Here is a 27934-nt window from a genome sequence, read left to right as displayed (position 1 = left end):
CAATAAATTAACTCCTTAAATAAACTCCTCTTCTATAAATTAAATTGACTGACGTTCTGTGATATATTTCATTGAGAGAGGTTTTCTAATTGCTCAGTGATTTTCACACACCTTTTTAGGTTTATCTCTACTTTATCAACATGTTAAAACTAGACATGCTATTTCAGCACCCACCAGCAACTCCAGATGTGATACAACTTCTTTCCTCTCTGTTATTTCTCAGTTTATACATCTGAGTTTGCAGGAAAGTTAGGGGTTTTTTGGCCACAGCACTGTCTTGGCAGTTGGTAATTCACCAACATTTTTCCTTTTCATTTTGTGCTTCCCAGGATAAAGTCTCACGTCAGTGAGCCTCCAGTCGTTGCTTTTAAATTAATGAGCTCATCGCTGACCTTATTGAAATGCATGTTTGCTTGCCCCAGCTGCTAAATGATCAGGTCACCCTGTACCAGTGCCTTCTCCATGTCATTATTTACCCTTCCCTCAGGCCTTGTGTCATCTGTGAGGTTTATCAACAATGCTCTGCTTTCTTCCAGGCCCTCTATAAAGATGGTAAGTATTTTGGAGTCTAGAATAAACCCCAGTCAGACCCCAAAATACATCCTTGCAGACAATTACATTATGAGGTGTTGGTGAGAAAGTTCCTTGGTCTGGAAAGGTGGGGTGTATAGACAGAGGTTTCTTTAGTATAATATTACTTCTAGTACTTTTTTTTTTAATTAAAAAATCATTTTTTGCACCAAGTCAGAGAAGTTTCTTCTATCACTACTTTCACCTTTGCCATTCTAACTTCTTACATTGCTTCAAAAACGCTTCCTCGCTGTTCTGGTAGAGGAGTTGGTTGGGATAATTCCCCAGAGGGTCCTCAGTGGCGTGAAAACCTGGGATGTTTCTGGTTTTTCTGAGTATTTGTTTGCTAGTTTGGTGGTTTGTAAAATCAAAACTGGGTGGGGTGATCTCTTGGCCAGGGGAGTCGTTAAACACTTTTAAGAGTCCTCTTGCAATTCGAGTGGGTTCATGTACCAGGGAAATGTCCGGTTTGGGGCATGGAATCAGTGTTGACAAATTTTTGCAATTTTTACTGAATTTCTTTTTTTTCCCTTTACTTGGTGTTTTCCCAAGTCCTTCCTTTTTTTTTTTACAAGCACTCAAGCAAAATAGAAATAAACAGAAAGGAGGTTGTAGCCAGGTGGGGGTCGGCCTCTTCTCCCAGGTAACTAGCGACAGAACAAGAAGACATAGCCCCAGGCTGCACCTGGAGAGGTTTAGGACGGACACGAGGAGGAATTTCTCCACAGAAAAAAGGGGCTGGATGTGGGAACGGGCTGCCGGGCGCGGTGGAGGAGCCGCCGCCCGGCACCTCCGGAAGGGGGCGGCAGAACTACATGGCCCAGGGTGCCCCGCGCGGGCGGGCGTGACGGGCGGAAGCGGGGCCGGGCTGGGCCGGACCGGGGGTGCGAGGCGGCGGCGGCGGCGGACGGTGGGTCCTGGGAGCGGGGCTGTTCCTGGCGGTGGGACGGGGCAGAGGGGTCGGGGATCGGGGCGCTTCCCTCGCGTTGGCTACCAGCCGGCGGCTGCCGTCCCCCCCGCGCGGGGCTGTTGCTTGTGAGGCCCGAGCCCCCGGGGGTGGTCGCGCCCAGTGGAGATGCCCGGCCAGCCCGGCCCTGCGCTGGGCTGGCCCTGGTGCAGCAGGTGGTGAAAAACCCTAGAGCTTTTCAAGTCGTTTTTCCCTCCCCTTCATATTTTTTTCCTTAATGAATAGCACTGAGAGGTGTCTGTTAAATAATGTCGGAGTTAAGTAATTGTCTCCAAACCATTCGGTTTGCTCTCTGCTTCTAGATCACTTGTTGTGAGCTGGTGGTGTGGAAGGAGCTGAATGAATGGCACAGTCGGGGCAGAAGGGAAGTTTGCGTTTCGTGCTCTCTGCTGGCCACGGGATACAACCAACGCTGTGCCTCTGAAGCCACCTGGAATCACTGGAGCTGCGTGTCCTGAGGGACGCCTGAGGACCGCCAAAGGTAAAAAAGTGTTTGGCAGCAATCTTTCCTAACCTTCCGTTGCCCATATGAAAAGGACGATCTTGTTCGGTGCTGTTGCCAGCCCTCTCACCACATTTACACCTTCTTGTAGGCCTTCTCCCTAATTCCTCTTCCTAAAGAGCAGTCAGATTGCAAGCATGTTTCCCGAGAGAGAATGCCAGTGGACGCAGCCTCCCTCTTTGGCGATGTCACGTAACAGGAGTTTTTTAAATGTGGTGGCCCACTGTTGGCTGAAAGGAGTGACCACAGTAACAAGATAAAAATCTTCATGTTTTTGTATTCCCTTCCGCCATGGTACAGTAACTTCTTACAAAAGCTGTCCATTCTTCAGTCTTAAGTTGATTTTTTGCCAGAATACTTGTTTTTGTTCTGTTCTACATTTTTTCTCTTTCAGCTCTACTGACTTGCCCCCTTTGTTTCCCCCCCCCCCAAACTGCGTGCATCCAGTCGTTGCTTTGAATGTTGCTGCCAGTTTGGCCTTTGCCTTCTCTTTGTGAGGTGGACTTTTACAATTTTTACGTCTTGCTTCTTTAATGGTTACGATATCATGTGAAGCACTTCTACCTGTTTACAACTGCCTTATGTTGTCTTAGATTCGTTGCATAGCTTAGTTGCAGCCATGACTTGTTTGAAGTAGCCTCTGCTGTTAGAGTAAAATGTGCTGGCAGTGCTATATGAACAAACCTTCTGTAAAACAATGAAGGGTCTTGCTGACAGCCTGTAAAGACAAAATATTTTTATTTGTAATCAATCTTTATGTCTTTATAATTCATGTCATCTTTGGCAGTAAAGTTATTTTTTCGTAAGTAAGTTTATTCCAAAGCACCACCTACACATTGTTCTGTACAGAACCTTTTGCAAAGTGTGGCAATAATCCTGTGAGCATACAGTGTCCTTCTTCATGGTCTTCTCTGGTAACTATTTCTTACTGACTGTGCTTGCAACTGCCATTGAGCTCTTCCTGGGGCTGGGCAGAGGGTTGTGCCTTTTAAAAGGACACTTCGTTTAAGTGGGAATGCGTCTGCTGTACGTGAAGATGCATTGGATATACACAGTGAATGGGCAGGGTAGTCAAGTCTACTACATAGACTGTGGCAGGAAAAACTAGTTCAAAATTTGCTTGAAGCGTTGTGGAGTTCTTAATCTTTTCTGTAAGCAGTTGAAATGTTAGGCAGAAGCATTGAGGGGACCTTTGTTGTAAGGAATTGGGGATGTGCTCATGCCTTTGCACTGTCTTGTCCATACTGAAAATCTGCATGTGTTTTTTGGGACAAATGCCACACGAAGCCACCCACTAGATTTTGGGATCTGTAGCCCCATTAGCTGCTCTCTGCCTGTGCCTGGAGTTACATTACAGGGATTGAACCTCAATAGATTGCCACATCCCTTCTAGCAAGTGAATAATGAACACTGGGCAGTGCTTTAATTTACTGTTTGGGGATTAACCCTTCATTTTGCTTATGATTTGTTCTTGGTTGCCAACTGGCATCGGCTCTGCCAAGTCCACAGTATGCCAGCACAGAGGAGGCTGGTCAGAAGGATGTGGTCGTGTTTTAATGGTGGTCTGATAGGGGCATTTCCAGCAGCAGTGTTCTGCACCTGGCAGCAGGGATTTGTATCTGAAAGTAAGATTTTTGAGTCAGTTCTTTTCTTTCTGTATGTTAGGCACAAAGTTGATAGGGCTTTGTTATTATAAGCATTTATTGAGCATTTGTTATTATAAGCATTTATATTGAGAGGCAGTGACAGCAGATCAGTGGCCCAGTAATGTTCTGTTTACGTTCTTTTTCATTAGACACCAGTCTGAGGATGGAGCTTGAAGGTTCTTGTGATCCTTCCACCCAGAGAGAGCCCTTTCTAAAGAGAGGAATCTGTTGCAGAGGGTTCCTCTTGCAGTGAATGTGACTGCAGTGGAGTGAAAAATCCAGACCAGCCTGCTCGCCAGCCTGTTCTGCTGCTTGCTGGGAGAGTGGGTTCCTGGAGAATCTGCTCAGCTCTGAGCTCAGCTGGGCAGGAGCTTTGGCCCTGGAGGTGCCACATGCCCTGTTTGCTTGATGAGATGTTTGTGAAGGGGAGGGGATCCCTCAGTGAATTCAGTGGCGGGTGAATGGTGAGGCCAGATCTACGCAGCAATGTGCTCTGTCCCTGTCCTGCTTATCCCACACCCTGTGTTCCTTGAGCTAGATGCTGGGATATCAGAAGAGAATGGAAGTACGTAACCAAGAATTAAACACTGCGCAGAGAATTTGCTTCCAAGTCTAGTCTTGATTGTGTGTTTTCTGGATAAATAAGCCTGGATACAATGTGTTCTCCCTCTCAGTATTTAAGTTAGCTTATAAAAGTTCACAGCTTGTGGATTATTGTTTAAGTGCAGTTGTGGTATGCAAACTTTGCAGTATTTTAAATGGGTGCTTCTTGTCAGTTCACCAAAAATCAGTTCTATTCGTGCTTGTTGCTAAGGATGCAGTTCAAAGATGGATATTACAAAGAGTGTGCCTCATTTAATATGCAAATGAAGCATAGGGAAAGATATGGGTACACATAATTTCTCCTCCTTGTTAGCCAATTTCAGATAAATAGAGGAGCAGATGGAAGGAAAAAGAAAAAGAATGGTATTGTTAACAGCAAACACTGATGCCTTTGAAACTCCCTGCTTTAATTTGCACCTCGTTTCTTAGTTCAGAATTTCTTACTGGCAGGTCTGACTTGAGCACTGGTGTCTTTCCTTGAGAATGTTGAGTTTTAAGGCACTTGCTGTTTCCAGTTGTGGTTCAGTCACTTGCAAAAAAACTAGACCAAAATATTTTGATCAAAGTATGTGGGAGAAGGGAGGTAGAGCAAGCAATGGACAAGAGCTGATTAGATAGTAGCTCCTGCCACAGGCCTAGCTGCCGAGTTAGCTTCCATTGATTTTTTTTTTTTTTTCCCCTTCTGGCTACTTCATCAAGCCTGATTCATGGTAATCCATAAATTTAATCAAGCACAGAAACTGCATGAGAACAACAGGCATCTGAGAGGAGTCGTCTGGTGCTTTGCATTATCCGCAAAACATTTCATGTGTTACCAATCACTTGCTCATTAAAGTCACAATATTGTCATAAGTGTGTGGTATTTGTATTTTCCCATGCCTCCTTTCACCCCGAATCCATGCCATTTGTGAACACAGCCCTGCAAAGGAGGGCATAAGTGACCCCTAATAGAAGGAGGCAGAGCAAAGTCCTTGTGGCAGCATATGGAGGCCTTTCAGTTTTATCACCTTATTCCCATGGAGCAGGGCACCCTCCTGCATTGCTGTAGTTCTTCAGAAATATCACAATATGTATTGTGGCATTAGTGCACCATTTACCATAACTTCAAATCTGTCTTTCAGTTCTTCCTTCATGTTCTGTCTCTAGTGCCTGGATGCATTTCTCTGATTCCCTAAAGGCATTCCAGTGCTTTGGCATGGCTGGCTTTAGTGAACAGTCTGGAAGAGCTTTTTTGGCATGCCTGTGGTTCTTATCTTTGCTGTAAACACAAGCTGTGAAAGCCGTATGGGGTGGCAGGCTAAAAATAACTTCTACCCTTGGTAATCGCCTAAGGAAAGATAAGTCTTCTGCCTGGACACTGTGGATGGATTCTCTGACGTTCCTTACAATCAGGATCACAAATGGCAGCGAGCTGTGCCATCTGCTTTGGGGACGGAGTTGGTGTTGCTCTGTCAGTTGCTCTTTCAGAGAGAGCCACTAGTGCAGTGTGGCTGGGAGAGCACACTCTCTGGGATATTATCCATACTTTGAACTCGCAGATCCAATGTGCGCTGGCCAGTACTGTAAATTTGCTCAGTGTTCTTTGATTCCAGCATGTTGGAAGAGGAAGACATGGGTATCCTGACAGGACATTGCATAAAAGAGGGATGATGTGATGAGTTTGACCCTGCTAAGATAACTTTATGTGTGCCATCAGAAGAGTTGCTCACTTGTCACTCTCCTCCCGTGCCGCAGGAAGGGCGCCATGATGGATAACCGGTTTGCCACAGCACTGGTGATCGCCTGTGTGCTCAGCCTCATCTCCACCATCTACATGGCAGCTTCCATTGGCACCGACTTCTGGTACGAATACCACACCCTGTCCCCAGCTGAGAATGTTAGTGAAGCTGGTAGAAGCATCTGGGAGGAGTTTTTCAGCAAAGATGCAGATGAGAAGACCTACACAGATGCGCTCTTCCGGTGCAACGGCACGGTTGGACTGTGGCGGAGGTGCATCACTGTACCCAAAAACTCTCACTGGTACAGCCCACCAGGTATCTCCAGAGCAATTAACACTTCCCTAGCTTGCCTGGGGTGGTATGTGCTAACTTCCTCAGAACGTATTTGTGCCACTTTGTTCCTCCAGAAGGCTAGCTTATGTTTTGTTTGTTTGTTTGTTTGTTTGTTTAATAAAGACAGTCCAGATTTTTAAAGGAGCAACAGGCAAAATGGTCTGTGGCTGTCACTACTGCAGATTCTGCATTTGACACATCATACTTGATCTAAATTTAGTCTTACACAGCTCGATTTTTATTTCGCATCAGCTGTCCAGCTTGGGATACAGTTACAGCTGCTGTACCAGTCACTGTCTTTTTAGGACAGATCCTGGGATCCAGCAGTGGAATAAAGATACCACTTTGTCAAGGAGGAACTCACTCCTTTTAGCTAGTCATTCGCTTTGTTTGCATGTCACAAATATCCTACCATTGCATCAGCACATTTTAGATATGAATGGATATGGACTGAAATATTAGTAATATTTTTCACAATGGTTGGGGGAAAATAGGTGTGGTAAACAATTATTTTAATTGCTTCAAAGTAGATTTTGTGTACTTATTGTGTGTGTGTGTGAAGCCCTTCATTTTGAACCCTCTTAAAAATGTACCTTCAACAACATTTTCTAAAGAAAAAATGTTAAATTCTTTTTTTTTTTTCCTCTCATGAAAATACTTATTTTGGAAAACATTTAACATTTAAACAAGCTTTGCTCAGTAGTATTCTCAAAGCAAAATCTGAGACGTAAAAAGGGAGAAACTTAGTGTAAAGAAGTAAATATTTCCTGTTCTTTAAATAGTTCTTTCTATCCCATTTTTGAATTAAATGTTTAGTATGAGACTATATTCTGCACATGGAGATAAGCACAACTTATTTAAGGGACTCTGAGCACAAGAATATGTGGCAGCATAGTTGAGCATCATATGCCACATTTCTTTTCCAATCTGTCAAGCATGGAACAGTTTTGTGGATAACCCAGGTAAGCCTGAAGATGCTGCATGTTTGAATGCTAACTGCATCATAGTAAGGCATCTACAGATCTGTTTTGAGACATAATTTTTTCTCTCAATAGAACTCTTCAAGAGCTTCCCAGCTCAAATGATTGGGAAAGGAGGATTTGAAAGGTGGAGGGAGAGGGAAGGGAAGACACCTAATAGTAACTTTTTCTTTTTTCTCTCCCAGAAAACGACATGACTACAAACTGCATCAGTTTTTCCCTCTCTGATCAGTTTATGGAAAAGTACATTGAGCCTGGAAATCACAATAGTGGCACAGATTTGAATCGGACTTGTAAGTGTCTTTCACTTCTGGCAGATAAACAAATAGAATAAAAAAAAAAAGATGCTTCTCAAATACAGTCACTAGTAAGGAAAGCTGCTGTGTCTTGCTCTGCGTTTATTTTTACATTAGCGCAGGCAGTAGATCAGAGTTTGAAAGGAAAATGTAGATGTGTTAGCAAAGGCTTTGCCCATGAATGCAGTACAGGAATTTGGGAGTTAACAAATTAAGTTCTTTCTACTTCACTGCAGCCTTTGGTCCTTTTTAGCTATGAATGTAGAATATCTGGTGAAGAAGCATCAGCACGGGTAGAAGGTAATGTAAGATGGTGGGAGAAGATCAGTTTCTCACACATCTTCAGCAAACTTGTGTGTTTCTTTCAGATCTCTGGCGACTGCAGTTTCTCCTGCCCTTTGTCAGCATCGGCCTCATGTGCTTTGGGGCTCTGATTGGGCTCTGTGCCTGTGCCTGTCGCAGCCTTTACCCAGCCATTGCCACTGGAGTCCTGCATTTCCTAGCAGGTAGTTGTCCTGCCATCCTCCTCCCAAAGCTCACTGTGCCCACCAGAGCACTGCAGGGGTGAGCTCATTGTGCTTTGCCGCTTCCTTCCCCAGGGCTTTGTACGCTGGGCCTCGTTGGCTGCTACGTAGCTGGGATTGAGCTGCTCCACAAGAAGCTGCCTCTGCCTGATGACGTGAGGGGTGAATTTGGCTGGTCCTTCTGCCTCGCCTGTGTGTCGGCACCTTTGCAGTTCATGGCAGCTGCTCTTTTCATCTGGGCAGCTCGCACCAACAGGAAGGAGTTCACCCTCTTGAAAGCGTACCGGGTAGCATAAGTGCTGCTGCTGCACTTTGGGGTTTCCATGTTAGAGCCTCCTCTCCTCCCAGCCTGTACTACTTTTTTCTTTTAGTCAGAATTTTATCGTGTACTGCATGCTTCTTGCCAGTGGAGACAATTTAGCCTGTGGGCCCTGAAGACAAAGACCTCTGGGCTAAATGACCAAACTCCGCCAGAAGTCTGCAGAACTTGAACAGGTTTTTTAATTGGGTTTTTTTAAGAATTGCTATTATTTTTTAAGCTTCATTGGTTGTTGACAATTCCCCTTAGTTAGGTGTACATGCCCCTTCCTAATTTTATTACTCTGTCAGCCTGGAGGAAATAGAAGTGGTGTTGTGGGGTGAAAGAGAGATAGGAAAGGGTGCAGGTAGGCAAGAATGGGCACTTCAGTGCACAAATAATAAATAATCAGGAGCTGTCTGCTGTGTGACCCAAGTAGGCAGTACCTACAAGGGAGCACCCAAAAGACCTGGGGGAACTCAGAAACCTCAGTTACGGAAATACTGTAGCTAAGTCAGTCTGTAGCTTAACTCTGGGTCTCCTGTTCTCACTGGTTTGCTACATCTTGTGTCGTCTGCCAACATTGATGGAGGCAGAGCAGCCAGCTATGGGAGTGCCTGCACAGCACACCCTCCTGAGTGCAGGCTCTGCACTTGCTTCTGCCAAGGAGTGGGATAAGACGGCCCTTGTGGAGCTCTGTGCTGCTCTAGCTACACTGCTTCCAGGACCCAGGCTAGTTTGGTATCTGCACTACATGTGATTGTGCACTCTAATCTTAACTTGTGGTGCTTTTGCTTGCTGTGAAATAAGGCTTTCTTCTCTCCTGTTGAAAATGACCTCCTCACAAGTTTTTTTGGTTTTAATTTGGTTTAGTGTATGTGTGTATATGTACATATATAAACTTAACTTTTTTTAAATTTCACCTGTTTGTCCTATATAACACACATCAGGTTTTTTTTAAAAGGTGCTGCTCTTTTCCTATCTTGCCCAAAACCTAATGTTTAAATGAAATAATAAAAACTAAAAAATCAGAAATTTTCGGCATTGCGTGAATCTAATGGGAGGGTAGGGAATGATCTAAAATGAATTTTGCCTGGGGAAAGTAAAGCCAATGTGTAGATAACTCTCTGTTTTAAGGGAAATGTCACCAGAAACAAAGATAATAGATTTGGGCTTCTATTAATTTTAAATTTTCTTCTGCTCATCACTGGGGGGCACAACACCCCATAAATTCTAATTAGTTCACAACTGCACATATTTCTTCTAAATTACTTCAACTCTAGCCAGACTGTCATATCGAGAAAACAATGTTCCAAGACTAAACTGTTTAATTCTGAGGCCTTAACTCTCCTCGTTTCCTTACTCCATGCTTAATGTAAGAAGTACGAGTTAGGAGAAATAAATCTTGACAGTAAGAGTAAGTCTGTTATGGCAAGGATTCTGTGAGACACTTTGATGGCAGTGACACAGATACAGGCACTTTTATCTCATGGCTGTTTTTCTGTTTTGTTTTGTGCCTTTTTTCTTTTTTTCGCAGTAAATGTTTCTACCCAGGCTGTGTTTGCTGGGTCAGCAAACAGCCCTTGTCATGATTTCCTTGAAGATCAGGTATATCTGCTTGTATCTTTCTTTTTTTTTCCTGAAGTGTGTGATAGGAATCAACCTACTTCTTTTGTTATCATCATTGGAATCTTTACAAAGTAAAACAAGGATGATGATGAAAACAAAGATAACTGAAAAAGCAGTGGCAGGCCATTCAAGATAATCCTCTTTCTCCTGGTTTGGAGTAATTTTTCACTTTTCCTCCTTAAGCAGCTTCTTTCCCTCTCTGCAATGTCTGAGCCAGGTGTAACATTGTGAGAGGGGATGTGATACTTTTGTGCTGTAACTGAGAGTAAATGAAAATCTGTGCTGCTGATCTGTACTGATATGATGCTTTTTCAGTGTAATTATCTCTGATTTAGATAAGGCCTAACTGCTCATGTTCCTCATGTGCCAGAATTACTAGGGCACACAAACCTCAGCTTGGGTCAAAGGGACTGGAGTTGTTATTCTGCAGTTGGAGAGGAAACACTGCTGATGTTTTTATCTAATACAGTTTGTTGGGTTTTGTCTTTTTTTTCAGGAGCTGGCAGAATAATCATATTGTGTGATTTTGATCTGAGCAATGGAAATCCTGTGCCCTCGTTCTCTCTCCTTGTATCAGATGCTTATTTTTCTGAATTGTAGATCTCAGTTTTCAAATGTTAACTTTCTTGTTTCCAAAAGAAGGATTATTATGGGGAGAAAAGAGAATGTTAGTGATGCTGTCTATCCTTTCTTGATAATTTTAAGTATCAGCAAAACCAAGATTGCCTGCTTGTGTCTGTGCCTAAGATAAATGTTTCTGCTTTTTCTGCCCAGGAATGAAGAAAAGAGGCTTTAATTGAGCCTTAGTTTGGACCATTTTAACTAAAAAGAGGGTCACCTTTCAGGTTTGGTGGGGTTTTTTTTCTGTTTCACTCTTGTGTAAAGATTTCTTCATCAGAGTGGATCTTGGTGAGAGGCACATTTCACCTAGAAAGGAGGCTGGTCTGTTTTCTGGGATGGTGGATCTGTGTATCACTATGTTCTTTTGTAGCCATGTGCTTTGCTCAAGGTGTGAAGGGAGCAAGAAGAGTTCTTAGACTGCTGGCTTGGGTCCAGTAAATGGCGTTGGAGGACAGAACAGCAGAGGAGATGTCAGAGGAGATACGGAGGACGGAGTAATTCTGTAAAAGAGAGATGACTGAGCACACTGACAGATAATGATTGAGCTCTTGACCCAGTGGCACAGGCCCTTCACACTGTCAGAGCCTCATGCCAGGTTCAGAGGCTGCATTCAAGAGGATCTTGACCTGTGTGTATATGTTTGTGGTCACATACATACGTGCAAATGCAGGCACAAGTGCTCCAACTGGGGAAGAAAGTGGTGAGATCAAAGGCTGATTTGTGTTCCTTGGTATTTTGTGGTCTGACCATGTGAGATGTCTACTGATACTGGTTCAATGCTGGAGATAGGGATGAGGCAGATATACACAGTCATATGAAAATAGGGATGAGGCAGATACGTGCAGTTGTATGAAAACGGGTGAAAAAAGGGATGTTGTTGTGTGTCTGTGATCACAGAGAAAAAGGGACACATCTGTAACATTCTTGTATGGGCCAGTGAAAATGAAGAGAAGGCATATCAAAGGAAAAGGAGAAGCAAAAGAGGAGGAGGAGGAATCCAGTCAGATTCTAAGTGTGAGAACTGAGGACTCTTGGCACTGCATGGGAGCAAGCTCCCAGGACTCCATCATGAATTCGTGGATTCCCTGCGTGGTACTGAGTAGCATAGCAAGGGCCAGCTGCTGCTCCTTCACCACAGGTACCTTCCTCCCCACTCACAGCACCATCACAGTGGCAGCATAAGAAAGTGGGTGAATTCTCCTCTTGTGCTTATGAGAAGCTCATAAAGGTCCTGTCCCCCAAATCTAAGGTGAGCAAGCTGCATTTGCCTTTCAAACATGCCTTTATATGACACTGTCCTTCTTCACAGGCTTGGGTTTGTTTTGCTGATGACACTGTGAAACCTCTGGGAAAGCAGGACTAGCAGAAAGCTACACAGAGCAACTAAGTTTTTAGTTTAAGTAGCAGCCTCTTTTCCTCAAGTCGATGTTTTCCCTGTTCTCTCCCCCTGCTCCAAACCATTCTGAGAAGGGACTGGTCAATGAAGCTGCAAAGAGGGGTTTTATTATTGTGATTGTAAGGACAGCTCCTGCTTGTATTAGAGGAGAGATGACTGAAAACAGGTGGGCCTTCCCAGCCAAATCTGTTGCAATCTTCTTGCTTTGGTAATAATGAATCTCTCCAGATCTAAAATGATCTGAAGTGGTTTTTGAGAAAGGTGTTTGCATTGTTGGGGGGTTTTTTGTTTAGTTTTTCTGTTCTTTGTCACTTACTGTTGGCACCAAGTTATGTACCAGCTCAAAGTCAGTCTCCTGCAGTGCTGCTGTTCAGTGACTCAAGGCAATGACTTCAGAAAAGCTCTTTCTCTACGCTCTAGCCTTGCTGTGTATTCAGCCAGCACCTGCTAATCAAAGGGAAATTCTGAAATGTCAGCAGCTTGTCATCGGTACATCTGGGACTGATTGTCCACCCCATCTGTGTGTATTTCCTGCTCAAGTGGATTGTGTGTCTCAACTGAGAGGATAACATCTTGAAACTGCTTTTTTTTTTCTCCATTTCCTCAGGAACAGCTGGAGTTTGTGCTACTTCTTTATAACCTGCTTTCTAATAGGAAAGGATCAAAACTTTGCATGTTTACTGCTAACTCTTCTATTGCTGTAGAATATTGCCCTATATTTTTAAACTACAGCTTTCAGGACTACAGAGTGTAAAATGAAGCCTTTGTTCAAGTTGCAGTTCAGATATATGACAGTGGAAGGGTGGATACTCCATCACTGGAAGACTGTGTAGGTATCTGGATATGGCAATAACAGGCATGTGCAAAATCAACACTTAGCAAGCGCCTGTCTGCCTACTGATACTTGCCAAACCTTTATACAAATGATGAGCACTGAAAAAAATCTGGAAGTGTTAATGTATCCCACTCCTCTGTCTCCTCCTTCCTTCTAAAGTCTCCCCTTTTAAAAATAACCATGGGGACAGTGTTTTTATTTATTGATCAGATTAGAGCAATGAGTATCAGATGTGTCTGCTGCATGCTTTCTGTGTACAGACAAAGGTGAAGATGACTTTTGCAGAGGATTCAAGCATCTCTCTAGCCTGGGATTTTCGGAGATGAAGATTGGAAATCTTCAAGAAAACCAGAATCTTTTGTTTAATGAAAGTTAATTATTACTTAATCAAAATTCTCCTAAAAAAAAGTTGGGGTTTCTTTTCAGCTTTCTCACATCTTTCATTTGCCTCTTTTGAAGTGTCTCTCACATAAAAAGATTTTAGAATATTATATTTTTTAGATTGATGTTTGCAAAGAGGATGTCTGCCCATGGAAGCTCAGCTGTGGGGAGTTGCATTAGCTTTGTTAGTATTGAGTGTCCTTTGCTCTGTGTCAGGCGAGTGTGATTTGGAGCCTTTCCTAGCACTGTCCAACTGCAATGTGCCATCAGTGTAGGTACTCTTGGACTGAGCAACAGAATCAGCACTGCAGAGAATTATGATTTTTTTTTTTTCCTTCCTCGGAGGCCAAGTACAGCTTGTACCTTTAGCTAATTTGATTTTTTTGGGAGATTTCTCTACAGAGCCAGGTAGCTGACACTGTTGGCCAAGTCACCGTGACAATACCTTTTTACATTAAGTGGTTTCCATGTAAATTCACCGAGAACTTCCCTCATTTTCAGAGGATTTGCCTGTGACAAACAGGCGTGAGAGCACCAAAGCTGACCACCCGAAGTGCTTACAGTGATGTTGATTTCGTTGTTGATTGAATCCACCAGTTAATCACCAAGCTGGTATGTTTTGGAGCACTGGCTGGGTGAGATCAGGAGTGTGCTGGAGTGGCAGAGCCAGTGCTAATTTTCTGTGATGTCTTAAGTGCAACAGAGCCTTCCTGCCTGCTGGTGATTTTGATAGCAGATGCTGGAGAACTGGTTTCACAGCTTCTCCAAATCCTTTCTGGGTCTCAGTCCTGCACTGGACCGTCCTCACTTACCCACGGCTAATTCCCTAATTTAAACAAACTGCTTGTGATTTTGTGGTCCCAGTGACTTAACTCATTTCTCCAGCCCTCATTAAATTGCTTTGATTGAGAAAGGGGTGCAGTTTGTCTTCACTACAAAATCAGCGACGGGGCTGTTGCAGTAGTTTCTTTTGCAAACAAATCCCTTTTGTCCTGTACTGAAGTGACCCATTTAAGCAGCTAGCTTTGATTTGCATTTTGATGTTTACTTCCCCACAGAACAACAGCAGTGGTGGTGTAAAGCCTCAGTGTCTGCCCAGTGCTGGAACTGCTTGGGTTCGCTAAAGGTCTTGGAGTTCCATCACAAATGACGAGGTTGTCACGAGTGGTGTCAGGAGGAGCAGATGCTGCTGGCAGAGTCACCCCATCTTCCCAGCGCTGAACTGTGAGGTGAGACAGCAGGAGCTGGTGAGCAGGACAGGCTGCAGTGGGAAATGAGCGGCCCTTGAGAGTGAGTTCCAGGTTCTGGAGCAGCTTCACCATTCTGCTTGAGCCACTGCAGACGTGCCTGAGAACAGCACTAGGACAACTCTATCAACCATGTGAGGGACAGAATGGACCAAACTCTGTGAATTCCCCTGTGGGCCGGGGATTGAAATGCAGGCTGGGGCAGCCCGGGCTCTCCCTGCAGGGAGCACAAGGAAGTGTGTAGCATTACAGGGAGAGGAAGTCAAACCTGTTTTGCAGCAGATAAGTGTGCTTTACCTTCAGCCACCTTTGTGAGCTGACAGGAGTGTCATCATCCAGGTGATAGACTTGTCCCCCTTCTGTGTCTCCTTGCTTTCTTCTCCCAGCTCCTGCACTAATTCTCCCCACATTGTTCTCTTTCTTTCATAGCTTCTTTTACCACAATAAATAAATTAGCTACTCACTTCAGGGGCACTTTGGGCCCTATGCAGAGGATCTTAAATCTGTCCACATCCCCATTACACACCCAGTTGGGTGCGTCTGGAAACTGAGGCAGAGGAACAGGTAAGGGCATGCAGCTCCAGCCATGAATGCCTTTAAAGCACTGGCACCCTATTTAACATGGCCTGGATGATGTTAGCTCTGCCAGTTTGCAGTTTAAACTCTCTACATCCAGTGTTTACACAATGAGAAATAAGACCTTAATTTGCAGTAGCAGATTTGCATGATACAGTGTGGGCTGTCTGCTTCTGTTATGCTCCCTACTCCAGGTCATCTTCACCCCAGGAGATGCCAGTAGAGGGCTGATAGCTTCTTGATATATGGATATTGTTTGTTCAACAAGCTGGCAAGGAAATAGGGATCAACTGATGGAGCAGTAAAGAAAACTGCAACAGTGCCATCATACACAGTGCAAAGATTCTGATCTATGGGTAAAGACAGTACGTGCGGAACTTTTCCCCCCATTTTCAGAGGCTGTATCATACATTTAGTCTGGGTTTTTTCTTTATTGCCAGTAATTTTTAGATTAACTGCTAGGGTTCCTAGAAATTATGGGAGTCACCTTTGTCTTCTCATTGGAAAGGAAGATTTTCAACAAAGATGTCAGAGATTCCAAGTTCCCGACCCAATAGAAAGTTGGGAGGGTTAGTTAAAGCAGTGAGAAGTAAGTGAACAAAGTAAGTCACTGATAATGAAGATTCAGGAAGTTGAATTTCAGATAAAGGTAATGTTTACTGTAGATTCCTATTCTGAAATGTATTAACTTGGGATATGCATAAAAGATGCAGGAAATAATTGTTTTTCACTTGACCATGTTCAGCCTTAGCTGACATTGTGTGTTGAAGTTGTAGATAGCTGGGAATATCCTGAGAGGAGTGAACAGCACCTCTAGAATTTTTAGAAACCATAACCAACAAGACAGGGAGCAACAGAGCCATTATGTAGAAGCAAGGACACTTTGAGTGGGGCAAGTAACATTTTTTTACAAAGGAAATTGATACAGAAAATGGCTGGTAGTTCTCCACATCCACTGGTGATAGGAGAAGAGGTAACCAGCTTAGTCTGTAGTAAAGGAGAACAAAACTGATGGACAGAAAAAAGAATTCTAGGTCTAGGTGTGCTTGATCCTGGCTAGATGATTATCCATCCCTTCAGCATTACACTGTTCCTCATCCAAGCTGTCTTCAGGAAAACATTTTACCAAGGGCTCATCTACTCAGTGACACCATTTCTGAGGGACTGTCTTGGCTTAATCTGTCGCAGAATTATTTATGAAATACAAATTACCAAACCTGGTAACTGAACATGGACCCTCAAATGAGTGTTGTGAAATATGGTGAAGATCCAGTTATTTATTTTACCTAGGACACTGGCTCAAGATATGTTCCAAAAAGTCACTTCCATAGTTTTTTTTCCTAAAGTTTTTGTTTATTATATTTGTTTGAGATGTATTTAGTTTGGGGCTTATTTAATCTTGTTTCTCAGTGAGACAAACCTGAGGAAACTATGATGTCTATGTATTTATGATTATTGTCCTTCCTTCCCTTTTAGAATTTATTGGCCAGTTCAAGATGGAGTTGCTGACATACTGATTCTGTTTCCTATAAAGGAGGCTCATAGAGGACAGGGGCTCTGTTAGTGCCTCCACTGAAGGCAGCACTGCCATCGGAGTGCTTACTAAGCAAGAACAGTCCTTTGTCTAGATTACAGTTCATAGTCTTCTTACCCTTCTTTTTTAATCAGTGGTGTTACTGTTATACAATGAATGGGAGGTATTAGGTATCTGGACTTCTTTAGTTGATATTGCAAGGCCTGAATGAACACACTGGGGTTTGTACCTCTTGGATTTAGAACAAAAAAAAAGAGTAGCCTTGAAATCCCGCACACACCTGAGTGATGCCATGCAGATCTGGTCTGTAAAATTCACAGTCTTATGTAACTGTTTTGAACCTTGGTGAACCATTTTAAGAAAGTCTGTTGCTTGGTGTAACGAAGAAGCATTGATTCACTCTGCATGATACATCTCATCGTACTCCTGTCCCATTTACAGCATTTCTTGTAGGGGTGAAATGAGACCACACATATTATTTGTAGCTCAGAACTGCTGTCTCTTAGACATTGATGAAGTAGTTCATATGGAGTTATATTAAAAATTTGTCATAAATAGCAGAATAAGGGCAGATGTTTGATATGCAGTGAGTCTTCTTTTTGATGTTTGTTATGCTGAGTCAGGCTGAAATGAAAGGGATCAAAGGAAAGCATCAGAAAATAGAGGTGACATAGAATTTGACAAAGGCAAAGTTTGGAAAATAAGTCTGAAATGCAAATAATAAAGCTGATATTCCTTCTGACCTTGCAGGAAAGCAGACAGCTTCATATTAGTGATACATTCATATCCCTTCTGAGATAGTATTGAGCTTATTCACAAGGAAGTACTCATCAGCCGTTTCTCCACAAACTTCTTTGGAATTTACCACTGAAAATGAGGTTTGTTAAGCAAGATTTCTTCCTTGGTATAGATTTCTCTTCCTTGTCACAGATTTCTAAGACAGAACTATCTTTAAAATAGGAAATACTTATTTCTCATCAAACTGTTCGTCTAACAAAAAATTCTGCCCTATCTGAAGTCATGATGCCTTATCAGAGATGCTTCATTTTTGAGCTCCACTTTGTTCTCTGTGTCTTTATATTTTAATGAAAGTTCTTTCTAATAAGCGACTGACTTCTCCCAGATGAGTTCTTTGAACTGTTCCCAGCTCATGTTATCCAACGCTGCACAAATCTTCTCATAGTGACAAAATTTAACAAACAAGAAGAGAAAATTAAAATCATGAGCAGGTAAGCCCATGGAGAGAAGAGCCAGTCCAATTGGAAATAATCAAATTTGAAGGAAGTTTCTAGCATCCCAATGTGACAGTGTTGTGCACTTTGTGCTCTGTGGGTATATGAAGCTGATTGGAGTAGGTCTCGTATTCAAAAGTTAGAGGGAAACAGTGTTGAGTTCAACTCTGATGACCAGTTCTCACATTTAAGGGCTTTAAATAAAAATTTAGGGTTTTAGTGTTAGATGTTAATTTTGTTTCAAAATCTTGCCCTAAATCTTATAGAAAAATAAGGAGAAAGTTCAAGACTTTTTTGCTTGCCTACAGTCAGTGGTATAGGGAATTGGTTTTGAAACCACATTGTGGTTTTCAGTGGGGTTTGCTTTGCTTTGAGGTTTTGTTTGTTTTTGAGGCAAAGAAAATCTTAGTAAGAGAACTGTCTCCCCAGAGATCACTGCACCAACACATTTAATCTCTAGGATTATGTTGCTTTGTCAGTTGTCAGTGCTTTGAGGTTGACACATTTACCTCATTTGAGGCATTATCCTATGAAGAGTAACAAAATATTGGTGAAGGGAAAGGGGCAGCCAGTTGAACATTTCCAATCCCTACTTTTTTTCACAAAGCACCCTGCCATTGGCCTGTTAATATCAGGCTTCCAATTAAAGTTCTGTGTGATGGTACTGAGAGAGCTGGGCAAAGAGCACAACAGAGCCCTGAGTATACAAGTTAAAGTAAATGCACAAGTACACTACTACAGACGTGCAAAATATCAGGTTTGACACCTCTCACCATGTGTAGGTAGTAAGCAATGCAAATCCAGAAATGTTCTTCCACTAGCCAAGTATAATAACTGTAGCCAGAAAAAGTATGCAGAGAACATGAAAGAAGAACTTTCTTTCAAAGAAAGTATGCCATGACTCAGAAAACAAGATTTTGGTCATATCTGGCATTAACATAATGCCAATAAGCAAAAATTAATTCAGCAGTAGTCTCAGAAAAAATACTCGCTGTACAAACAGGAAACAAAGCACCAAACACATAATTTGGCAGTGGTTGAAATGTGTGAAGACGTGCTCAGTGCTGTGGAAGAGAGGATAGCAAACTTGCCAAGCTAAATTTAAACTAAACAGTGGACGAACTATCACTCTGCCAGGGAAAGCCAAACTGCAATGCCAAGGAAAATTTAAAGGTTAAAATATCAGGGAATATAGCGATTACTGAGAAATATGTTTTGATTGATGGATGTATTTATTTACAGTTAAACTTGCTAAACAATTGGCAAGTGATGACCTTGGTAGATTTACAGACAAAACAATTGCTACTGAAAGAGCATGCGTGCAATTTTGGCTTTTCTCTAGCAAAGCTGCAGAAAAACTTAATGTTTTGGAAAGAACACAAGTAACAACTTTTGGATAAGTTACTCCAAGAATTAGACTGCTTGTGTCACTCAGTCCAGAAGAGCTTTACGAAGTTCTTTTTGAAGAAAAAAACCAACTTCAATAACCTGTATTCCTAAAGTAAGAGAAGAAGTTAGGCAAATAGACAGAGTCCTTGTCCTGAAGTACATAAAGCCAAGTAACCAACTGGCCAGTCAGCCTTGCCTCAATCCCTGGCAAGGTAATGGAGTGCCTCATTCTGGAGGCCATCTCTCTTCACATGGATGAGAAGGAGGAGATCAGGAGTAGTCAGCATGGATTCACTAAAGGTAAATCATGCTTGACCAACCTGATTGCCTTCTACGGTGAAGCAACTGCCTGTATGGATGAGGGGAGAGCAGTGGGTATTGTCTACCTCAGCTTTAGCAAGGCTTCCAACGCTGTCTCTCACATCCTCATAGGCAAACTCAGGAAGCGTGGAGTGGGTGAGTGGAGAATGAGGTGGATTGAGAACTGGCTGAATGGCAGTGCCCTATGGCACAGAGTCTAGTTGGAGGTCACTAGTGGTGTCCCCCAAGGTTCAATACTGGGCCCAGTATTGTTTCAGTTATTCATCAATGTCTTGGATGAAGGGACAGATGCCTTCTCAGCAAGTTCACTGGCAACACAAATCTGGGAGGAGTGGCTGATACCCCAGAGGGCTGTGCAGCCCTTCGGAAGGACCTCGACATGATCCAACAGGAGAGATGGACAGAGAGGAACCAACTGAAATTCAGCAAAGGCAAATGCAGGGGCCTCCACCCGAGGAAGAATAACCTCAGGCACTGGTACAGGCTGAGGGCTGACCTCCAGAAAGCAGCTCTGCGGAGAAGGACCTGGGGGTCCTGATGGACAACAAGCTGTCCTTGAGTTAGCAGTGCTCTTGTGGCCAAGAAGGCCAATGGTATCCTGGAGTGCATTAGGAAGAGCATTGCCAGCAAGTTGAGGGAGGTGATCCTGCCTCTCTATTCAGCCCTAGTGAGGCTGCATCTGTAGTGCTGTGTCCAATCCTGGGCTCCTCAGTATGGAGAGACATGTATATAATGTCAGTGTCTGTAACTATCTGAAGGGGGGTTGTCAGGAGGATGGAACCAGGTCCTTCTTGGTGCCAAGTAAGAGGAGAAGAGACAAAGGGCAGAACCTGATGCACAGGAATTTCCACCTGAATATGAGGAAGAGCTTCTTTACTGTGCGGGTGACCATGTACTGGAACAGACTGATCAGAGAGGTTGTGGAATCTCCCTCACTGGAGTTATTCAAGACCTGTCAATGCAATCCTGTGCAATGTGCTCTGGGATGACCCTGCTTGAGCTGTGAGGTTGGACCAGGTGACCCACTGTGGTCCCTTCCAATCTTACCCAATATGTGATTCTGTGAAAACCGAGCCAAGACGCATGGTTGGCTACATTCAAACAGTTTAAACAAAATACCCTCAAGAGTTGACTGCCAGATGCATGCAACAAAAGAAATACCATCTCATTGGGATAAAAGTCATGATTTTCTTACAATTTGGTACCAAAAATAAATATCAGCAATTTGGATAGAGTGCTCCCTACTGTGGTAAGAACATTAGTAACAGAACAGAGGGACTGAGAATGCTCCTGAGGACCTGACTTGGGGAATACATGAAGCCTCACAGCACAGTAGCTGTTATATTAGAATGTCATCTACCAGGAAAATTTGTATGACTGTGAAAACAACTGGTTGAATTATTCTTGTGTCTTCTAGAAGCAGCCAACAAAGCAAAACTAAAATGTTTGAGCAGTAAGTGCAACAGCATGCATGTCAGACCTACTCATCTCAAGGGTCTATGATACAAGGCTGACAAAGTCCCCACAAAAAAACCCATGCCTGTAGCTTTCATCATATGCTTTCTGCCCAACAGAAGAATTTGAGAACCAAAGGGATCTCTGTCCTCAGTCCAACAGAACTAGAAGCAAACATCCATCGAGTCACCTCTGAGCTAATTTCCAGGTAGAAGCCACATAGAAATTGTGAGTAAACAAAGAAGTGGCATGAACTTTACCAGTGTTCACACTCACTCTTCTGAGTGGAGAAAAGAGAAGCCTCATCTTCTCATGCATCTCAAACTCTCACTATGGATTGAGTGCTCAATATAGCATCATTTATGAAGACACTGAAACCTTCAATAAGTCTTATGTCAGAGAGTTCAGGAGCTGATTGCAACATGTATCAAAGTGTCCAGAATGAGAAGAATGCCTTTGGGCAGAGACAGATGCTGTTTACTGTGAAAATATGACTGTGATAGAGATCAGGGACTTGATGTCCAGTGGAATATATGGATGGGAACAAGATGCAAAAAGAGACAACGAAAATACGCAAAGTCCAAATGTACAATGGAGCGAAGTGGCAAGGGTGAGTGGCTTGACTGAGAGAAAATGCACTGAAGTAGAACGTAGAAATTTTAACTAGGGCTGTACAGAGCTGACCTACTCTTTGCTGCCCAGCACGGAAGGCCAGACACCCCCACAATAATTTATCCACTTCTTTATCATTGCAGATTTTTTCTGCTAACTATACAAACATTCTTATTGCAGGCAGTTTCTTGGTGTACTGAGAACTGAGTGAACTCCTGAACTCCCAAGTGATGACTGACATCCATGAAGTGATAAGGCATTTCATCAGGCACAGCCTGCTATCTCATTCCACCACCTCACAACCAACAGCATTCTAATCATATATTACTACGTAAAATCATAAATACACTATCTGTGTCCTTCAGTGTTGTCTTAGGTTTACTGTAAGTACTATGACTGGTATGAGAAACAGGCAAGAGAGCCAGGTAAAGGTTGAAACTATACTTGTAAGCAAGAGACTACATGAAGTCATAATCAAAATGCCTCATCAGGATTATTTGCTGAATATAAAAGAGGCAGCTTTACTGAGAATTGAGATCTCTTTGGGGCTGGGAGCTTCCTGTGTTGGGAGATCCTTGTTGTATCTCAAGGAATGTTGGTCACAGGAGGTACTAAGCTCTTCAGCATTCAGAGCACAGCAGCATCCAGCCCTCACCTAACCTGTCCCTGGGCAAAAACGTATTGGCTTTGATCAGATAAACCCTTGTCATGTAAGGGAGGAAAGGGTTGGGACTGCAAATGTGGTAATTTACCCGCTACAAGCACAAAGCTTGAAGAGTAGATGTAATACAGGCAGAGTGCCCTCAGCTAGGGGCTGGTCAGAGAGGAAGGAAACACAAACCAACTAGGTGACCACAGTGACCAGCTCAGTTCTGCCATCCCAGCAGAACAAATTGCAAAGCCATCTCCTCTCTTCCTCCTGAAGGGTGGAGCTCTTTTCACTGTCCTGATGTTTTTTTCCTTTTCTTCTTTTTTTTCCAAACCTTTTAATATACCAAGTATGGAACTCTAAAGACAACAGTTTCCACAGCAGCAAAGAGGTGGTGAGTCATGTAACAAAATAAGGTAGCAGTAGCAAATATGTGTGTTAGTGCAGGTGTGTATATGTGTTTAGAAAGAGAGAGGTTTTGTAGGGCCTGTGGAAGGATATTAACCATGTGAGTTACAGCATTTGAACTTGGGCTTGATAATTCAGACTGTGATTGTGGAAATAGTAAAGAGGAGTTTCTAGGGTATTTTAATTTTAATATAAGCTTAACCATATGTATGAGTTAATGAAACCGTGGTGTGATGAACAGCAGAGGGATTCCAGGAACACTTAAAAGCTTGCTGTCACAGTTTCACTTGCCATATGCAGCACTGGTTCATGTCAAGAAAAGAGAGCAGCTAAGCCTTTATTTTCCAGTGTTTCTTCTAGTATGTCCATAACAGTAACCTTGAGCTCATGGCCAGCCTTCACAAAAAGGCTACAGGAAAACAGATGGTGAATCATCGTAGTAGTATGTTCAGGGAATGATTTCACATTTCCTGTAGGAGTAGCAACACCACCTAAAATTTAGCCAATTATTGGCTTTCTCTTTATATACTGAGATATGAAAAATAAAAGACATTAATCTATGTATTCGGTGCATCCTAGTATAACAATCTGAATAATGGAGCAGAGGTATTGTAAGTTTTATCCTCTTTTCTTCAGGAAGTCTCTAGTCGCCCATTTCTTAAAAGTGGAAAATTCAGAGCTCCCAAGTGCTCCATGATCTAAACAAGACCAACTGCTGTTATGAATGGAAGCCTTCTATAAAGAATAACCCCACACTTTTCTGTCTCTATTGGTGCCTGAGGCTTGAGACAATAACAGCATGAGTCTTCAAGCTGTTTATGATGTTGTAGGTGAAAGTGGTAGGTTGGGAGAAAAGGTGAAAGGAGAGAGGTATGAGGTGGCAAGTGTAGAAGCAAGAAAATCTTTTAGCAATTGGAAAAAAAAAGAAAACGAAGCCTGAACAATGGGGAAATGAGAAGCTAATTCAGACATTGCATAGCAGACTACACAGTTAGGCAGCACTGGAATATACTGTGGTCTAGAGTTGTCAGGGTTGAAATATACCTGCAAAGGTGAAATAATAATTTTATGTGCTCCTGATCTGTATTACGCCTTCTCCACCCAGGCCATCCCTTCCTCTGTCTCCCAAGAGGATCTACGAACACACCTCTGTTTACACTACCTTTACGATCAGAAAAGAAAAATGTAATCTTGCTCTGTTGAGGACTGCCTGTGACTTTAAACAACAGACTTTGAAACACTGACACATCAAAACAAGTATTTTAGTGGGCTTCAGAGTCTGGATGAGTATCATGAATCTTGGTGTCATGGGTCTTTCAAGTTTGCCTCCAACAGGGGTTCCTGTTAAATGGACACAGACATTTATGTTGGTCGTTCCTTTTCAAGGAACTCAGGGGCATTTCAGGAGCTTGTTTGGGATATCAGAGTGTATGTTCATCTCCATGTGTGTGTGTTCCCTGGGTCTCCTATTGGATAAAATAGCCAAAACTCTTGGTGGATCTCATAGACTAAGCAGCTCGAGAGGGTGTCAGTATTTAAATAAGACACCTTTATTCAGCCTGTTCCCATTTTAAGTGGTCTTTAATCCTGGTGATACAGCCATATATCCTCTCTATTAAGTGGGAATTGTCACCAGGGCTCCAAACTAAAAGCCAGCTGTCTCAGGGTGCTCAGCTGATGGTATATGCCTCTTTTTCACTACAGGCAGTGCTCAGTGGGGTTCCAAGGAGATGCACTTTTCCCTGGTTTGTATCAACAGCAATGCCCCCAGGTGGTGATGGCAGCAGGTTTCTGCACTGCCAGGGCATGCTACGTTTCTGATTCCTGGCTATCTGTGGCCAAGGGACATTGATTGCAGTCTTGAAAACCTTTTTGGAGTCGTGGCCCCATTGTCCTGACAGATGCAGTAGGTTATGTGAGGCCCACGAAAGCTCAACAGTTTCTGGGGGACAGAAGAACCTCTCTGTTCCTGAGCGAGCCTGTCCCTCGGGCTGCAGGACAGCTGCTTACTCTACAGCAAAGGGGGCAGAACTAGGGAATGGACACTTCTGAAGGCCTCAGCATAAAAGATAGTGTCGCTAACACTTGGGAAGACTGTTAAAGCCAGAAAGCCTTGAAATTTCCAGCGACAAGAGAAGGAGGCAGCCAGAGCCTGTACCCATCTGCAGTGACTGCACAACAAGGGGACACCTGCACCCCATCTCCCTTCTGTGGATTGCATCTCCTCTCTCCACGGCCTGTGGCAGGGATGTGTGAAGGGTTGCAGTTCTGGGTTTCATGTGTAGTGAATGGAGCTTGAGCAGTGGCAGATCCTCACGAGGGCTGGATGGAGGCAGCCATGAGGATGGAAAGGCAGCCTGCCGGGGTGGTGTAGCTCTTCTCCAGCACATGGCCCACAATGTTTACCCTATATCCAGCAGTGCTAATAAGGAAGAAGCTACTGCTCCCTCAGCGTATCACATTACCCCCCTGTTTCAACTATTCATCATTTCTGACTTGTATCAGCTCTGCCTCCTTTCCTCCAGCAGTTATACATATGGACCATGAGATCCACTCCTTCATGGGAGAACCGCAAGAAAGTGTGCAGAATGGGAACATCATATGTAGAAACAACTTCCAAGGGGAAGGTCCCCCACAGTCAGTTCAGGAGACAGCACCCGCTGAGACTCTGCTGGGAAAAACCTGTGACAGCAAAAGTCGGAGAGAGGTGGCCTTTCTCCTTTGTCACCTGAGAGAGGTGTGTGTGTGACTGACTATTGACAACAAAAGCAGGCACTGACTTTGAGAGGGTGCTGCAGGCTGGAGACATCCAGCTTCACTATTCAGAAATGCTACCATCAAGATGAGACCGGTGCACAGCAGCAGTGAAGCTCAAGGAGATACATACTGGACATCCACAAACCAGAAGCCACTTTTAAAACTCCTTTTGGGGCTGTCTTAGAAACTGGAAATAATAATAATGTTGTCTTTCCTCATCAAGGTCTGACTGAGCTGTATCAGCAGTAAAGTATGTGCAGACCTTCCATGGAAGTCAATATTAAACAAGACTGTTTGCTTATTGTATTGCTATGTTAACTCTGTAACTGGTTATGTCACCACAAATCATGTGGCAGTCTTAGAGTTATTTTTCTTCCTCCTGAGAGGTAACGTGGAGTTTTTTTCTCTTTAGAACTGATTTTCTCTTCTAAATCTGATTACCCAAACAGTCATTCTGTATCCTGCAGTTTCCTTAGTCCTACAAACCAGTCTTTGGAAAGGCAGATCCAGTATTGCAAGAAAGCCTCCCCTGCCCCTTATAGGAAAAACCCTTGCCTGTGCAGCAAAAGCATCATTCCTTCTGCTGGTACTGAGCAGAGACCTCTTCTTGTGGTTAGTGGTGACATCCACAGAGGTGTCTGGGTATTTCATTTGAAGAAGAACAGACTCCATGAGGTGAAGGACAGCCCAGCTTCTACAAGAAGATCTGACGCCTTGAACTGTGTTAGGTAAACTTTGTTAAAAACTGTAGAGTCCTTAGAAATTTCTTCTCCCCTTCAACTGAAGACTTTTCCGTAATATTGTCTTTCAACGACAAGTCCAAGAGCATGAAGTAGTATCATTCCTGAAGGCCAGCTGGTTTGGTGGTACACGCCAAAGGAACTCTGTTTTCAACAGAGCTGAAGAAATAGGCCTCCAACAGTACAGATCGATTGCCCCACGCAAGTGACCTGAGGCTCAAAGTAAGTTTATTGCACCTGCAGTTTTGGACAGACAGTAATCTGCATAGCTGAGTTTGATGAGATAATATCCAACAGCCTCATGTGCTGCCTCTTGTCACCAGTGAGAAGTGGAGCTCAAGCAGGTAACATGCAAAATGCACATGAAGGGGTGGGATCAGGGAATTCATTTTGTTTCCCTAAACAGTAATAAAAAATACCCTCCTGATCTCAGTGCCTTTGACATAACATAGTAAGAACGTGATTAGCACTTAATACTGTTTAATAAATATGCCCATTAACTTAGGCAACAGTAACCAGTACTTGCACAGATAAATAACAAACTTGACCAGTCAGTGGTGTGAAACAATCACAAGGAAGCAATACATTAATTCTGCTTCCCACTTTAAGGCTGAATTTGGACATCCCTCCCTAATACCCTGCAGAAGTCTTCTTCAAACACTGCAAATATATTTGGCTATGAAAGGAGTCTCTATTTATTTAGTATTTGTTGCTAAATGGGGGGTAAAAACCCTCATCTGTTATTTGGGGGGCTGTGAGAATGGGAAGAATAGAATTAATTTGTGATCTGAAACTTTATAATCTGAAACTTTCGGCCCTTGGAGGAAGTTCCCAGGCTTGGGGACCCAAGGAATCCTGTAAAGCACCTGTAGAGGCTCCTCACAACTCCCTCTTGGTCCCCACTAAAGAACAGAGCTTGCCAAGCACCTGTCAGGGTTGGAGCTTGCTCTAACAGGGCATGTTGTTCAGCCAGGCCCCCCATGGTGTTTCAAAGCCTGTGTTCTTCTTTGCACTTCCACGGGATTGGTGTCCACAGAGCCATTGGTCACAGCACAACTGCCCTCCAGCATTCTCCTTCCTCAAACTTATATTCTTAAGGTTAAACATTTGCCAAAAACAGCTCACATACACAGCAACCCCAAGCACAATTACAGGCTGGGTGGAGAATGGAGAGAGAAACCCTGAGGAGAAGGGCTTGGGGGTGTTGGTGGGTAAGAAGGTTGACATGACCCAACAACGTGCACTTGCAACCCAGAAAGCCAAACATGTCCTGGGCTGCATCAGAAGAGCGTAGCCAGCAGGCCAAGGGAGGTAATTCTGCTCCTCTACTCCGCTCTGGTGAGACCCCACATGGAGTACTGCATCCAGATCTGGGGTCCCAACATAAGAAGGAGGTGGAATGTTGGAGCAAGTCCAGGGGAGGACAATGAAGATGATCAGAGGTCTGGAGCAGCTCTCCTATGAAGACAGGCTGAGATACTTGGGGCTGCTCAGTCTGGAGGAGAGAGGGCTATGGGGAGACCTTATATCACCTTTCAATACCTAAAGGGGGCTGACAAGATGGATGGAGAGGGATATTTTTACAAGAGTGTAGAGACAGGACGAGGGGGAATGGCTTTAAACTGAAAGAAGGTAGGTTTAGATCAGATATGAGGAAGAAATTCTTTACTGTGAGAGTGGCGAGGTTACCCAGAAAAGCTGTGGATGTCCCATCC

General features: G+C 43.4%; 1 protein-coding gene across 2 annotated transcripts; it reads left to right on the top strand.

The window, feature by feature from the left end:
• Window positions 1–1419: 1419 nt before the first annotated feature.
• CLDND1 (claudin domain containing 1) lies at window positions 1420–9472 on the top strand. Of its 2 annotated transcripts, none has more exons than XM_032680491.1 (6): window positions 1420–1480; window positions 1840–2018; window positions 6023–6321; window positions 7505–7612; window positions 7984–8121; window positions 8215–9472. In XM_032680491.1, exons 3-6 carry the CDS (start codon window positions 6033–6035, stop codon window positions 8433–8435), a joined length of 756 nt encoding a protein of 251 aa, XP_032536382.1. In that variant the 5' UTR covers window positions 1420–1480; window positions 1840–2018; window positions 6023–6032; the 3' UTR covers window positions 8436–9472. The 2 variants fall into 2 exon arrangements, with proteins under 2 accessions (XP_032536382.1, XP_032536383.1); XM_032680492.1 differs by lacking the exon at window positions 1420–1480 and adding an exon at window positions 1674–1692.
• The last annotated feature ends 18462 nt before the right edge of the window (window positions 9473–27934 follow it).

The sequence above is a fragment of the Chiroxiphia lanceolata genome, chromosome 2, assembly GCF_009829145.1.
Source record: "Chiroxiphia lanceolata isolate bChiLan1 chromosome 2, bChiLan1.pri, whole genome shotgun sequence".
NCBI classification, from domain to species: Eukaryota; Metazoa; Chordata; class Aves; order Passeriformes; family Pipridae; genus Chiroxiphia; species Chiroxiphia lanceolata.
The sequence above is the reverse complement of the archived record's forward strand: the minus strand, read 5'-3'. Positions and strand labels throughout refer to the sequence as shown.

What these genes read in the sequence shown, in the direction of transcription:
- CLDND1 (XM_032680491.1), top strand. Translation starts at nt 6,033, where the DNA reads ATGATGGATAACCGGTTTGCCACAGCACTGGTGATCGCCTGTGTGCTC. An exon ending in TCACTGGTACAGCCCACCAG is followed by an intron (nt 6,322 to 7,504) that starts GTATCTCCAGAG and finishes TTTCTCTCCCAG; the next exon opens with AAAACGACATGACTACAAAC. An exon ending in CACAGATTTGAATCGGACTT is followed by an intron (nt 7,613 to 7,983) that starts GTAAGTGTCTTT and finishes TGTTTCTTTCAG; the next exon opens with ATCTCTGGCGACTGCAGTTT.